The 16,303-nt window shown below is 37.2% G+C and overlaps 1 protein-coding gene across 6 annotated transcripts in view; it reads left to right on the plus strand.

The window, feature by feature from the left end:
- LAMA2 (laminin subunit alpha 2) overlaps positions 1-16,303 on the plus strand; it is a 335,487-nt gene that overhangs the window by 105,795 nt on the left and 213,389 nt on the right. For all 6 annotated transcript variants that reach the window (XM_038132678.1, XM_038132680.1, XM_038132679.1 and 3 more), the window contains exon 5: positions 14,638-14,817. In XM_038132678.1, coding sequence (XP_037988606.1) covers positions 14,638-14,817 — 180 coding nt within the window. The remainder of the gene's footprint in view (positions 1-14,637; positions 14,818-16,303) is intronic.

A 16,303-nucleotide genomic window follows, 5' to 3' on the forward strand; every position in this document is an offset into this window, starting at 1 on the left:
GGTTTTCTCTGTACTGAAATCCAAGTGTCCCGTCACTTTAGTATCTTTCTCATCCTGCTTTTCCATCTTACAATGCACAGTTAGTTTTTTGTAGTGATTAGTAGTAGGGACAGCCAACAGGATCTGTACATAAATAGTGCTTGTTATTAAAGATCTTTCCACTGAAGTCAACAGTAACCTTCAGATCAGGTCTGCCATGAAGGCTGTTAATCTCATTTTATTCAGTGTTGCATCACTTCAGAGGTTGAACAGTCCCTGCTCAATACTCTTGGATTACTCATACTCCCTACTGATTTTGGTTTACATTTTCTTTGCATCTCCTCCCACCCCCACCTTCTGGCTACAGCAGCTTCAGGAAGACTTCTGCACAAGCCATTTTTTTGGATAGCATTTTTTTCTATACCATTTTTTGGATACCATATATGATTGGTCTCTGTGAAATGACTGTGCTAACTTCTACTTGTCTTCTTTTTCAAGTGCTTTGAAAGAATGTAGCAGCCTAGAAAGTTGTGTCTACCAAGAAGTGATAGAATACTGATTTTCTTCCAGATTTTTGTCACATAAGCTTTCAGCTGCTCCAGACTTTCAAGTGAGAATAACTTTGAAAGAAATGGTTTACAAAAAGGAATAAAACAGATTAGAGGTTTGGACAAAGGGTCTACTTAATTTTGTTGCTTTTGGGGTTTTGCCTTTTTTTAAAAATTTGGTTATTTGGCTTAGTATAACTAAACTAAAGTATCTGATCTGAGAAAAAAAAGACCGTTAACAATGACTGCCAAATAAATGGATACATGTTAAATATGATGTTTACACAATGGTATACTGCCTCAACTAAATGTTAATGTAAAATTAATGTTTCCTGTTTTTCTAATAGACATTGAAAGATATGTGAAAGGAAAGGATAAACATTTGACATATGTGCTCAGTATCATAGGAAAGTATTGAAAACATAGAATTTTAAATTATTTTGTTATGCACAATGAAAATTGTCTTTGCAAGAATTTATTGAAAACTTCTACAACTAATTTTGCAAGTTGATCATTTCATACTTACATTATAGCAATAGTCACTGCTATTTTTTGCTAAGAAAAAGGAAACTTAAGTAATATTTTCAAGTTGATAGTTCATCCTGAACTCAAGCTTCTGATATTTAATACTACAGAAAAAAAGAATGCATATAAAAGTATGAAATGTATTTCTAAATTATGTTGCAAAGAGGAAAATAATGTGGAAAGCTGAGTGTAATTAGTATAGCAGTCTCCCATTAGTGTGAAAACAAGAGACAGGATATTTACCAGTACATTTGTGAGGACCAAGTTGGAATGAAAGTTTCTTTTGTGTAGTTAGACAGCCCACTTTTCTATCTTGGCACATCTTCTCTCCCTGAGCAGAAACTGATTTTGTAATATCTACCATTTCTTGAAAGAAAAGAAAAACTTAATCATCCTATGAATCATAATGCTTAAAAAGTAATGAAGTTGCCATATGCAAAAAACATACTATACAGAGCAGTCTTTCAGTTAGAAGTCAAATTGATTAGAATATTTACCTTTTTTCTTTAGCATCCATCGTTAATTGAACAGAATGCTAACTGAAAAGACAAGGGTTAGGTGTCTTTATGTAGATCTGTGACAGATTTCCCAAATTTTAAAAGGAGGACTCATGCCTGTAAATGTAGTTTATGACTCAACATACTCTTTCAGCATTCCAAAGGGAACTAGTGTTCTTAAGTGTTGGTATTTACTTGAATGACCGAAATTTCTCTCGTTGGGATTGGTAGCAGAGTTTTGGACAGTAATAGATTTTATTCTGAAAGCAAATTTTATTCTGAAAGCAAAACAAGAGTAGTGGGTATTTGGTGAAGGGTTTTTGTCTTCTGTCTGATTAGAGGAACTGAAGATCCGTTGTGAGTGGTGATTTTTTTCTTTTTTTTCCTTTCTTTTGTTTTATTTTTTGTTTGTTTGTTTAGCTCAGTTCTTTTTGTTTGTTTTGTTTAGCTCAGTTCTTTTTGTTTGTTTTTGTTTGGTTGGTTGGGTTTTGTTTTGGTTGTTTTCATTGGTTCGTTGGTTGTTTTTTCTTCTTTTCTTTTTCTTTTTACTAGATGTTGCCATGGAAAATTACTGGGCAAAAGAATAGCTTAATGGTCAAATTTATTTTTTTTTAAAGGATGAATTCATTAAAAGCCAGGTGGACTAGGTGAAGGAGTAACTTTAATCACTAAGATCTCATTGAAGCAGGGAGATAAGAATATATCAGCCTGAGGCCAAATCTAGGTGTGCTTTCATGTCAGTGGAAAAAAAGGAAAAGGAAAAGAAAAGAAAAGAAAAGAAAAGAAAAGAAAAGAAAAGAAAAGAAAAGAAAAGAAAAGAAAAGAAAAGAAAAGACCAAGCAGCATACTTTACCTGGAATTTTCAGTTTAAATGGTAAATGTTACAGAAATTCAATAGAAGGAAAGTTAGTCAATGAAACACTGTGGACCAATGGACAAATTACTCAAAATTCAAATTACTCAAAAATCAAATTATTTGATTGAGGTCTGGAGTCAAGAATGTTTAAATGAAGAAAGCAGAGAGACAATCTGGGTAAGGAGACAGACTGTCTCAGTAAACAACTCTCTGTCAAAGAAAATTGGTATATCATGCCTGAGGAAGAGTAGGAAAAGTTAGGACTGCAGTACTACTGCAGGTGGTGAGACTATGTAAGGAGGCTCTGAAGCAAAAAAAAAGGGCAAAAACCCCACTATAGTTAAACTATTCTTAGCTTCCCATAGGTTGGGTAACTTTCACAAAGACTGATTTTTTAAATCCCTTTGAATATTCTTTCAAGAAGCAATGTAATGGTACAACTAAGATTATGGGATGCAACTCAAAATGTTGTGAAAAGAGGTGCAAGGCAGGATGGCTCAAAATACTGTTGTTTAAAGACTGTTCTGTAAAATTACAATAGTATTCTCACTGTTTAATGTTAAGAAAATTTTGAAAGAAAATAAAAAACTATAAAGCAATCTCTGAGGGTGGAAATATATTTTTATATGTTCTCTTTTTAAATATGTAGGAGTTTATGCATGCTATTTGCAAAAAAATAATAGATTTTAGAGTATCCAAAAAGGTAGCAGCATAAAATACCTGAGTGTTAATAGGCATTAGAAATGGAAAGACATCATTTAAAAGCAAGGAAAATAGGAATTTTTCAAATTAACATAAAATCACGGTAAGGCAAAAGAGTGAAGAACCAAACTACTGCCTTTTCCTACTAAAAAATGTCTGTAGACAAGGCCTAAAAATCCGAAGAGAAGTGTTTTCAAGCACATCAGAATAATAAAGCTGATAGCCAAGTGGGATACAGGAGGACTGCCAAGGACAGCAAATCCATAGCAGGTGGATTCTGTGGCTTGGGCTTCCTACAGAGGGACATAACAAAGTAGCCACAGTAGAGCTTTTCTTTGTTTTAGAAGTTGGAGGATCTTCTGAAAGAAGAACAGATCCAAAAGAACAGTTTAAAGGCCGTGGCAGATTTGTTCCCCAACTTTTATTGCTGATAACGTTGTGGGGCATATCCCTGTGGTCACTTGGGGTCAGCTGTCCCAGCTGTGTCCCCTACTGACCCCTTAAGCACCCCCATGCTCCTGACCAAGGGAGGCAGGATAAGAAGTAGCTGGAATATCTCTGTGTTATCAACCTTGTTTTCATCACAGAGCCAAAGCACAGCCTCACACAAGATACTGTGAAGAAAATTAACTTAGTCCCAGCAAAAACCAGCACAATAGTTGACTATATGAATCATTTTATATCATGTATCATAACTGAAATCTGAAAAATCCGGGCATTTGAGAGTTTGACAAAACCCTGCCAAGTGTAGTTTTTTATAATTAAAGTAAGCAATACTATTTTTGTAACTTTCCAACAATTAATCATGATGGGAGCAAAGAACAAAATGCACATTTCATGCACATAATTCTTTAATCTCCTGTGTTTTACAGAAGATTTCTGATTACATTCCTGGCCTGGACTGTTCATTCGGTGCTGCTCAGAAGTGGATTTTTTCCATCCCCTGACTTTTCTTTTAGTAGCTGCTGTAAAATATCTATGAAGTCTGAACAGGTCAGGTTCACAGTTGGAGAGGTATCAAAGTCTGTTGTATTCTACAACTGAATATCCTATTTAATCTTTCTTTTTAAATCATTATAAATGGTTTTAAAGGAAATGAATGATTACCATTCACGGGGAGCACATCTGGTTTTCCAAAGCATTCACCAGTTTATGTTCCAAATGACATGACGCAGGTTTTGATAGAACTTTGAATTTAACACTATACAGTAATTGTAATGAACTTTTCCATCACAATAAACCCCAAAAAAAGTTTTGTTAAAATTGCTTTAGTCTAAAATTCTTCAGAGTTGTTGTTCAAAACAAGAATGTTGCATCAATGTAAAGCATATTACCACAGTTTATTTAATGATAACATTCAGAAGCAGATGTACTTGTTTACTGTTTGAACAGCTTAAATCCTCACATTCTCCCTCTTTTACATCAGCAGTTGTTTTTGGCAGCAGTTTGCAACTGCTTACAGCTGTTAAAAGTTCCAGTGGATTTTCTTTCTACTGGTCACGATACTGTACTGGCAGCAATTTGTCTATAATTCCACTATGGACTCCACAGTGTATCTCATTCAGAAGGGAAAATACAGTGTGAAGTGCCATGAGTTTTTAGGATAACCATACAATGAATAAGGGAAATCATCAAATCTTAATAGGAAAGTAGGGATGGGTGTTGTTTGGGTGAGTTTTTTAATATTGTTTGGTTTGACATGCTTAGAAGCCTTTTAGTTAAATCTGAGGATGAGAATGCTTTTTATTATAATGTCTAAGAAAACATAACTTTCCTTTTTGGTATTTATTTGAAATGGCTTTTCTCATTTATGGTCATTGTCCAAGAAGAAGTGTACTACTTTAAGGAGTAGTAAAGAAAAAATATACTTTTTTTGTAATGTCATCTCAGTCAGTGCTTTCTTAAAAGATAGCATAATTTGGCTTTTGATGTGCTTTTTGAGTAATTTTGGAGAATGTGTTTAACAGACCTCTACATTTCATCCTTTAAGCAAAGAGATGATCATATTTAATAGTAATGCCTAGGTATTTCACCTCTGCTTGATCAGAACTCAGACTAACATAATTTTCAAGCTTCGCAGCTTGAGTTGCCATTGGCATCAGCACAAAATACCTTTCTGTTGTCCTAAGAGATAAAGTCTCACTTCTAAGTGTGCTTGGAAGAGCCAGTAGAGCACAAACCATCATGGTTGTGTACAGTATTCCAGGCCTTGCATCTTGTCTGAATCCCTCATAGTCTGTGGTAGGCATAACTGCTGATGAAACTGCAGCTTGATGCAGTGTTTCTACTTAAGATGGTTACAACAAGAAAATAAAAACTTGACATTATATAAATACACTTTCAAGGTAATCAAATTTCTTATTATCCTGTGATTTATTATTAACTATTGCTCTGACAATGAGGAGTCTGTTTACAAGTATGCAAGATGATGTCTTTGACAAATTGTTTTTTGTCCAAAAATGACAAGCATGAGAATTTCAGGAGCCATAAAAAAGCAGTGGCTTGAATAGGCAAGTGAAATTGGAAAGAGAAAAGTGACAAAAGCAAGTTAATCAAAACTGAAGCAATGAAGCCCTATTTAGCTTAAACTGTAGGGTATAGTTGTCAATGACACAATAGTATTTGCTAAACAGTTTGTTAAACTGACATTTGCCTGTATTCTTAGGGGGAATGAATTAGTTGAGATACAATCTGACATGCATAGCCCTTGACATTTTAATGCAAGTTTAAGCATTGCATTTCAAGCAGCTCTTGTAATCATTAGTGAGGCACAGAAGGGAGTTGTGCTTTCACTTACTAAACCACTAATTTATTAAGATGGTGAGATGTTTATTAGAAATATAGCAAAATTTGCCAAATATACAATTTCTTATACACTATTATTATAAATGTGTATTTAGGAAGAAAAATTGGATGCTGAGTTCTGGCATATGCTTCCATCTACTATTCTAGTTGTGGAATCAACTCTAATGATAGATTAGGTCTTGCAGAAAGAAAACTCACAGAAATTTTTTCTTCAGGGATTAAATATGAGATACCAAGAGATTAATTAATCAGCAGTAATTTTCCGTCTACTGCAAATGAGCTATTTGCAACAGATAATTAAAGGTGGTATTGCTTAAGAGAATTATGAGAGCTACTGAATCACCTGTTGAAAAATTTATTTTCAGCATTGTTCATCTTCATATTGATGTGCTTGCATAACTTGAGAATGTAAATCATGGGGTACTTTTCCATTATATCATTGTAATGCTGACATTTTTGTCTTCTCCAGTTCTGATTATCAAGTTGCAAGACCTTTTGTGCAGGACAGAAACTTTCCTTTCCTGTATGCTGCTCTCAGAGATTAGACTTTGGTGAGACACTGACCTTTCTTGACAATAGTTTAGGGTCAGACCACTGCCTTACACAGGGTGCCAAGGTTGAAGCCCACAGTCTTGGTATAATGTACAAAATAATCTACTGAGTACTTGAACAAAGGGAGTTCTTTACCACTACTAGCCAAAATTACTGTGGGATGATGTTCCCAGTCCATCCTTGTAACAAATTACACAAAGTAGCTTTTTTTATGAAAGAATTAAGTCTTCCAGTTTATCATCAGTGAAAAGCATACTGGTTATCGGTGCTGTTTTCTTGAAAAGAAAGTGAGCAAAAAACTCCATGTCACAAAGCCACACAGCTGGGTTTTTTATATCCTACAAACAGCTTGAGATTGATTGCACTCAAATTGCTTGGCAAAGTAATGGGCTTCAAATACCAAAGCTCTAAGTAGAAAAATACACCACTTGGGTGGTGTATAAAATACATGGCTATTTTAAATTTGTATGAGAGCATGGTACATACTTAAAATTCTTAAGAACTTTGTTAAAGTGTGTTAATTTAAGTAACTCAGCACTTGATAATATACATTAATGCCAAATGGCTGCATTTTCACTGTTGCATTAACAACAGAGGCAGCTAACATGATGCAGGTTTGGATATCAGTTCATGCCAGAAACACACACTGAAGGAGGGGTGGAAGGAGTGGTTTTAGGTGCTCAGTCATGATGGTGAGGCACAGTCTGGGCACAGTCCTCAGCATTGGCTGCCACGACTGCCCCAGTACAGCAGAGCCCTCAGCTCAGGCTGAGTTCCAGAGCCAGGATGCAGATTTTAACCTCTGAGACTGCAAGAACTGTCTGGACCTTGCTGAGGTTGAGCGAGAAAGAGTGTCCTTGCCTGCTGAACATTTGGGTATTTGTGTCACCAAGTAAAGGACTGCAGAAGGATGTCAGTAGACATCCATTAGACTGCACAGTATTAGAGGTGACAAAAGTGAGTAACTAAGTTTTATCTGGCACTCTGCAGCCTGGAACCACAACTGCACAAGAGAGAGGCAGGCAGAGTCTGTGCCTGTTGTTTCAGAGATTCCCATGACAGTGAAGACTGCAAAGTGGGGACTTCTGACGCCAGGAGAGGGGCCCCTTCTTTGCCTGCAGATGGGCAGCTGCATGACAATTCAGTGCCTGGTAGCATGCAGGCTAGCAGCAGTGGGCTGACAGCTCTGTTCAATGAGACGTGAGCCAGCTGTGCTTACATTACCCAGGAGCATTGGGAGGAAGCTGAGTGAGAGTAAAGGCGTACACTAAGTGATACATAAGCTAGCAAGGTGCTCTTCAAGCAATGAAAGCCAAGAGTATCCTGGGCTACATTAGTCAGAGAGTCGCCAGCAGGTTGAGGGATGTGATGGGAGCACACATGAAGAGATGAGTCCTGTTCTGGGCTCCTAAGTAATAGGCAGTCAGGGACATGCTGGAACAAGTCCAGGAAATGTTTGGGAAGACAAATAAGGACTTGGAGAGTCAGTCCTGTAAGTAGAGGCTGTGAGGACAGCATTTGCCTAGACTTGGGAAGTCCCAGAGAGATTTTGTTAATATTTAAAAAGTATTTGATGGGGTGCAGGTTAATACTTTTCTCTGTCCTGAAGACTTATTACAAGTAAAGTCTAAATAAGTCATTGTTCATCAGTATATGGGACTTATCTACTGCCAGAAATAGCAAAAGGTTTCTTAGGCTGTCTGTCACTTCTTCATTGGCAGAAACCCAATGAAATATGTTGTGAAATTCTAGTTGTAGGTCTCATCATCACCTGGCGGGAGCACATTGCAAGCCCTTTCAGGTGTCCTTGTTACAGAAACCAGGATTGGATGGATCCAAGCATTTTCCAGTATCCAGACCCAGCAGCTGAGAAAGGTTACCTTGATAATTAATACCAGCCTTTAAAGGGTGTTGGAAAAACGTGACTCTAAAGGCATGACAGAAACAAGGAGCTGTTTAGGAATGACTGAGTGGCTTATAGAGGAGATGCACTGTAAATTTAATAACATAAGAAAGTCAGCAGAAATAAAATGGTGTATGAGATCTCTGTGAACTGAAATTCAGCACCTAAACTGGGACAGCATCTCTTTAATGTTGTATCAGCAATTGCCCTGAGGTGTGGAACTGTGCTGTTCTTGTTGAAGGAAGGCTAAGAATATAATACCAACCTTCTACAGCCCTTTGGCAGACTCTCTAGGTGTCACAATAAAATTTAGTGTGAAAGAGTATTTCTTAAAAACCTGAATGTTATCAGTGCAGCTGAGATGGTTTAGTTGAAAACAGAGCACAGATCCTGGTCCAAATAATTAACTGTCAAATAACTATGTAATTACACACACATGCATGCTGCATTTTAGAATGGTCCCAGAAATCATACATCATGTTTAAAACGTAAAACAAGGAAAGATAATAGATATCAAAATTAACTGTTGTAATTTGTATCTTTTCCTGCAAATGAGGCAAAGAAGTAAGAAAATAAGGTCCAGCAAATGAAATGTTAAACTGCAATAAAGATATGAAAAAGATTCTGACTGACTGAGTTGAGGTAAACCTTTTTTTCAGACACATCAGATGCAAGAAATCTGCCAGAGAATTGCTGGGCTGAGAGATGATCAAAGAGTGCTCAGGAAAGATAAGGTCATCGCTGAAAAACTCAATTAATGATTTGAATCAGTTTTTTCTATAGACTGTCAGGAGGGTTTCTGCACTGGAAACATTATTTACAGGAGAGGAGTTGGAGAAACAGTTGCAAACTAGATTGTTAACTGAAGAGGTGCAGAAAAAATGGACAAATTGAGTAGTGAAAAGGAACTCAAGGCTAAAATAGGTGAATTATAACAGTTGTAATTTAACTCCTCACTGTCAGATATTCTCAGTAACTGAGGAGCATGGACCATCAAATGAAACACTATTTTTTTTAGTAGCATTCCTTAGTCATCCAAGGAAACTACAGATCTGGATGCCTGATAGCTGTGCAAAGCTAATTAGTAGTAAAGAAATTAAATAAAGAATAGAGCTGGTAGAAAGATACATTTCTTTGTTCCAATTTCAGAACTGGAAGTATTAAGTGAGTTTAGTATGAGGCAGATCTAAAACCAGCAAAGGAAGGATCTCTTTCCCTACAACATGTAAATGAGATGAGAACATCCTAATTAAGTGAGAGTGTAGACATTGAAAGGTGACTTGGATTAAGGTGAGATGGAGTTCATGGAAAAACTTTGAGGCTTACCAGATGTATAGAAACTACCTATAGCTCAGCAAATCCCTGAGGAAGTATTATGTGTGCTTGCCTTCATCTTACTGTTAGCATGCTGGCTTGGATGCTGTATGGGGCAGACTGCCAAGCTGGATAGGTCTTTTGGTTCTGACATGGTCCAGAGATTCTAATGTACTTGAGATGTCTTTTGAATATATTTGGTAGTGTCCCTGTTGTTCAGCATTCTTGCAGGCAATCTAAAAAAAATCAGAAAACTGTGTAATAGCAGGATTTGTTGGTAATGTGAAATTTAAGATAATTTGCTCTATTAGCAGCTTATGATACTACATGAAAAATACTGTATGAAAATGAGTGTTGCTAAAAGCAGAGTAATAAATGTAAGAAGAAACAAAGAATTATGCATGAATGCTGATGGGCTAGTCTTAGACTAAATTCTCTTCAGAGCAGAGAACTTGTAACATCCTCCACTGTTCTCAGATAAGAAAAAGTTGATTTGTCATCATACTGAATTTTAAAAATTAAAATATGTTGACTGCTCACAATTTTCTCAAATGAAAAATTAGAATACTTTCAATTAAATAATTATGAGTCCCAGGTTTAAATGGAAAAAGGAAACAAACAAACAAAGAACAACCCTGCCAGTGACAGTTATATTTGTTGGGTTTTTTTTTTAAGAAGCGAATTTCCTCACACTGGGACAAGGGTATGTAGTGATGAAAAACATAATGGTTGAAAAAGAGAATAGAGCTCTAATACAGAAAAAGGCAATTGGTAGATATTAAACACTATGACTCAGATTCACGCTGTAGCTCAGGAAGCCTTCACACTGATTAGTCAGAGGAAGTGATCATATTGTATTAGAGGGATCAGTGTTGAAATGCTCTGTTTCTTGTAGTCTTTCATAACTGTTTTCTTCTCACCTCTGTTGGAGATTCCTAAAGATTCCATTTGTTGGAATATAGTCATGAACAAGTGCCTTGTTAAGGAAAAGTATTCTTTAGTTGAAATCAAAGTATCTTTCATTTAGAACCCAAAATTATGATTATTACTTCAGCCTTGGAAATGCTAAATAAAAGTTGTCCATAAAACATGAACAAAACTTGACACTGTTCCCTCACAGAGATTTAGATTATCCAAGTTGTAGCATCTCAGTGGGTGGATGAAAGTATTAATATTTTCCTGGAAGACTGAGCTTTGGATCTTTGCTCTGCTGTAGAACTGTGGAGTGGCTCACAATGAGCGTGGGCACAGCTAGCGCAGGCTGTAGCTGATGTGTGCAAGGGGGGGCTAATCTGCACTGCAACTGTATGTGGAGTACTGTGATGATCTTATACGGCAGAGGGGTAGATGCTTAGTGAGGATTGTGTTCACTGGGACAGTTTTCAAGTCCAATTCAAAAATATTTGGAGGGCAGGGGCCACGTTAGAGTCTCAACTGAAAATGCGCTGTCCTGGGAACAGTGTCTTTCAAACAGGTGCAGGATAGTGGAGGGAGATGAAAAGAGTGAGTGTGCTCTGGAAAAACTCAGTGATGTCTCATTGGGAGAGTCATATTGAAAATATTGTAAATCTAAACCTATTTAACTTCTTTAAATTGAGATTGTTACTGAGTTTTTTTTCTGATTAATGACAGATGTTCCTAAAGTATTCTTAATTTCTTCCTTATTCTCTTTTCAAGGAGTAGGAACAACTTGGTTGGACAGTTTTCAAGTTGATTCTACATGTTTCTAGGAAGAAATGAATGATTTCATCACAGATGTTTATAAGAGGAGAAATAATTTGGAGTAATTAATTTTGCCAATGTAAAATTTTCACTTCAGATTAATTTTGATAAAACTATCTAGTTTTGAATTTTCTAGTCTCAGTGTCATTTCTCTGTACATACTTGAGCACTTCCCCATTTCATGCAGGACATAGCTGCATTTAAATGATTATGTCAACTTAATTGTTTGTTGTTTTAAAATTAAATTGTGAAACATTTAAAGACAAAGCTTAAAAGTAATATAAATGGAAGTCATCATCTTACTAGATTAGCCTTGCCAAATAGATGAACTGCTGGCAGATAATCCTTTCAAAAATAGGGTCTATTCTAAAATAAATACCTCCGGTTTTATTTCGTTAAGTTACATTTTAGTTCTGTAAAACTATCATTCCAAGGAGGTGGGTTTTTTCCCCCATCAGTGTCTGAAGACAAAATTTGTTGTTTTTAAAATAATAGAAAGGTATGACTGGTGATTCTCAAATGTGACATTTGTGGTCTGGGCTTGATAGTTTTAAGTACTCTGTGGGTGCTTACTTCTTTTGATACATGGGATTTCACCTGCATCTTTCTCTCCCCACCCCCAAAATCTTTATTTTTGTCTTTTTGAAGAGATAGTCAGATTGCCATGCTGCTTATTACTTTCATGGTGCTGTTGTTCTATCAGATTGAGCAAGGCAGTACTTTAGATTTATTTCTTCTTTATCTCTGGAATATCAAAGTTCAATATTTAGTATTCTATTGCTTTAAACCATAACCCATGTATGTTTGCTGGCAGTATAAAAGAAATCTCTTGGATCCTGTTTTAAAGGAAGGCAGTGATGGTGTGAAAAAATACTCTGAAGAAATATGTTTCCTTGCTCACAAGTAAATATTATGCAAAAAATTCTTCAGGCATGTGTTCTTGCTAAAATTCTCCTTCATTTGGAAAGATCTGTCAATTTCCCCTTGACTTGTTGCCACCTTCTTCAGGCTTCTTTTGAAGTTTTCTCTCCACACATGTTCTCTCTCTCTTCACCAGGGATTTGAGCAGTTCTCTGGTCATGTGCTTTTGTCCTATTTGTAGCCAGACATTTCTCATTCAAGACCTCCTCCTTGCTTCCTCTGAGGTTTTTTTATAACCTTTTGTTTGCACCATGTCTTTTTCACAGCTTTTTTTTTTATTCTGTTTGTTTCCAGCCATGTCCTTTAGTTACTTGTAGTCAGGCGCAGAACTGAGTCAGAGCTCAGTGACTGTATTGTTGTGATCTGAGTAGGAGGTAGTGGCATCACCTGATCCTGGAGGTAACATGGCAGAAACCCAGAGGTGCTGATTCATACACAGGCAAGGTACAATTGATGGCTGCTTCTGGCAGAGTGGTTCCCAGTGATTTGGTGTACCTGTAGATACAGGGGAGCAGAATGCTGGACGTGATGAGGTATACAGTTTCCCTCTTGGCAGTAAAAAAATCTCAGTATCACAGAATTGTTATGGTGGGAAGGGACCTCTGAAAAGCATCTAGTCCAAGTCCCCTGCCAAAGCACAGTCACCTAGAGCACGTTACACAGGAATGCCTCCACGTGAGTTGTAAATGTCTCTGGAGAGGGAGATCCCATGACCTCCTTGAGCAGCCTGTTCCAGTGCTCTACCATTGCCAATGTAAGGAAGTTCTTCCTCAATACTGAGGTGGAACTTCTTGTGTTTAGAGACCTAGCTCCTTGTCCCAACACCACTGAAGAGTCTGGCACCATTCTCTTGACACCTGCCTTTGAGGTAATTAAGTGAGTTGATAGTATCACATAGGCAATGCAAGACAGTAGTTGTTCAATAAGTCTATCCACCACATCCAAAAACTCCAGGAAACAAGAGCTGCTGCTTTCCTGGGAGCAGTAGATTTACAGTCTCTTTCCTCAGTGTGAGGCAGCCACTGCTGAGTGAGTGCCAGCTGGAGTTTGGAGTGCAGCTGTTTGCCTAAACCAGCAGTGATATGACCATATTGAATGACAGAAAATGGCTGTGTGGCCTGAACTCTCGCTCAGAGTGCTGAGGTATGAGGCAACACATGTTCATTTCAAAGAATAAATAATTCTCTTATTCATTCCAATGTTCTGCACATTTGGCTTAGTGTCTGAACATTCTTTCAGTGTACCAGCCTGTAATAAAAATGCCCCAATTAAAATTTAACACTCGAGAATACAGGAAAATTAACAGTTTCTTTCCTCTCTCCCTCTAGGTGCTCATTAACAGTATTTTGCTGTACTTGACATGCTTCTTCTTGTAGGCCTTTTCCAATAACAGTTCTGTAGCAGCCCATCTGCTTTATTTAGTTGATTCAGAGCTAATGTGTACCATGATTAGCTACAAAGACAGGAGGGGGAGAAGATTTTTTCCTATTTTTTGTTGCCTTGCCCTTGATGCTTCAGCTGGGGTCAGAGAGTCTCTGTGAAGGAGCCACAGAGCTTACCTAGATTTCTAGACTTTAGGATAGGGCAGGCAGAGAAAGGGGGAGGTAATCTTTACAGAAACTATAGTGTAGGTAGAGAGTGGTAGTGTCTTTGGAAAAAAAAATGCTAAATAAACAAAGTTCTCAGAAGTGATAAAGACTTTCCTCTGGGACCAGGTGAAAACAGTTGCAAGCCAGGAAATTGTTTCACCTTGCTGAGAACAAAATTCAAAGGAGAAGATGTGAAAAGAGACAGTGGGAAAGGAGAAGTGCTTCTGAATGCTGATTTGGTCTCATCTAGCTGTTGTAGTTTTCTGTATTTCAAAAGTTCAAAAGCCTTTTGATGATGATTGCTCTAAGAGGTGCAAACTAACCCCTGTTGAATTCTGAATCCCATTGAAAGTATACATTCCCTTAACTCAAAATTTCTGAGCCCATTTGGTTGTATGATTAACTTATTTCAGACTTGGGGAGGACAAGTGAATTGCCTGCAGCATGGACACTTGGTTTAGGGACTGGGTACACATATGAAGTTTGTGATGCAGTCTTTCTGTAGCTGCTGACTTTCCTTTGCTCTAAATGTTTTTCTTATGAAGACTCTTCGTAGCTGAGGTCTGTGGACATATGGAATATTTTGGGGGAAATCGACTTTCTTAGGAAAGAGGTTATTCTGCATGTACAAATGCATTAACACAATGCCTGTAATGATATTTGTTGGCCTAATCATGACAAAATTGATGTAATATAATTCCTTACTGCTTTAATAATTTTTCAGATTCACACTTCTCTAATTAATGGACGACCTAGTGCTGATGATCCGTCACGTGAATTGCTGGAGTTCACCTCTGCTCGCTTTATTCGCCTGAGATTCCAGAGGATACGGACTCTAAATGCTGATTTAATGATGTTCGCACACAAAGATCCAGCTGAAATTGATCCCATTGTTACAAGGAGGGTAAGTTCTGGCAAGGCAGTGGAAAGGCACGTGTAGAAGTTATCTTGCACTTGTAAGCGCTGTACATGCCTTTGTTTGCCATGGGAAATTTTGGGAGTTGATGATTACCCACTGTTGTCTTTCAAAATCCTGGTGCTGGAGAATTCCCTGTGTATCAAATTCGCAGGCAACCCCGACGAGGGGGAGTGAGAAATGATGCATCTGACTCCATCTTATCGGAAGGCTAATTAATTACTTTATTCTATGCTATATTACGCTATATTACATTACATCTAAACTGAATCTGCCAAGCACTCAACTCTGCACACAACTGCACAACTGCCCAGAATCTCGTGACTGTCAGCCGACTCACACACACACTTGGCCCTGATAGGCCAAGGAAACAAAACACCATGACTTTGGGTAAACAATCTTCATATTGCATTCTACTTTTGCACAAACACAGGCACAGCAAATGAGATAAGAATATTTTTGGGAAGAATTGTGCCTTGCTTTTCTCTGTGAAGAGAAATGTGGGGCTACACCTGTGCACTCTATTTTGTTATCTTCTCTAGAGTAGAATTAGCAATTTTACATTTTCTGTTTAATGGTGTTATTAACATAAACACCCAGCTCCTTTGGCTGCAGACATTTGAATGTAGGTATTTGGCAAGTGTTTGCTGTTGGTATCTCTTGCCTCTTCTGCTACTCAGTTGTTTGCTACCTTTAACATGCCTTGAACACTCCCTTTGAGTAGAATTTTTAATTGTACTATAGGCCCTATAGTAATAGGGCCTGAATGCAACAATTTTAGCATTTTCATATGATTGAGGGTAGCAGTAAACATTTTGTGCTTTGCTTTAGCTTAAAAGAATGGATAGAGCATTTAAACTCATACCATACCCATAGTCTGATCTTCTCCACTGTGCCTTGTGTATGCACACCCCTGTCTCTTCTTTCTGCAGTCTTTACTTACTTTCTAAGCCATATCTCCCTGTTGTCCTGCTGATCAAATGTTGTGTAGTATTCTCGCTTTCCTCTGATTTTTCTACTAAGCATTCTCAAAAACTGGTTTGGGGGATATATAATATTACTTTCTTTTTTTTTTATTTTTATTAATTCCTCTTCCTGTTGGTCATCATATAATAGTGATAACCTAACTTTCCAAAACAAAAACAAGTCCTGTTATGAATGGGGGTGTATCATTATTCTTTTGTTAATATCATTTGTCAGAGATGGCTAAGTGCTATGAAAATTTGCATCTTCTGTTCCCATTTCTGGTTTCCATTTCCTTGTCTAAAGAGAGAGTGCTGGCTATTTCTGAAAGTTTGGAACAAGCCATTTTGTTTTGACTTAGAAACCTAGAATCCCTTCCAGTTGAGTGCAGTTATTGCAGCCTCACTAATCATGAAAACTGTGTGTGGAAAGGTAAAAGTGGACATTTAATAATCTGATTCTAAGCCAGTAGAAATACAAAATTGAATTAGCACTTGAAAAATTACTCTAA

Source organism: Motacilla alba, chromosome 3 (genome assembly GCF_015832195.1).
Source record: "Motacilla alba alba isolate MOTALB_02 chromosome 3, Motacilla_alba_V1.0_pri, whole genome shotgun sequence".
Classification (NCBI taxonomy): domain Eukaryota; kingdom Metazoa; phylum Chordata; class Aves; order Passeriformes; family Motacillidae; genus Motacilla; species Motacilla alba.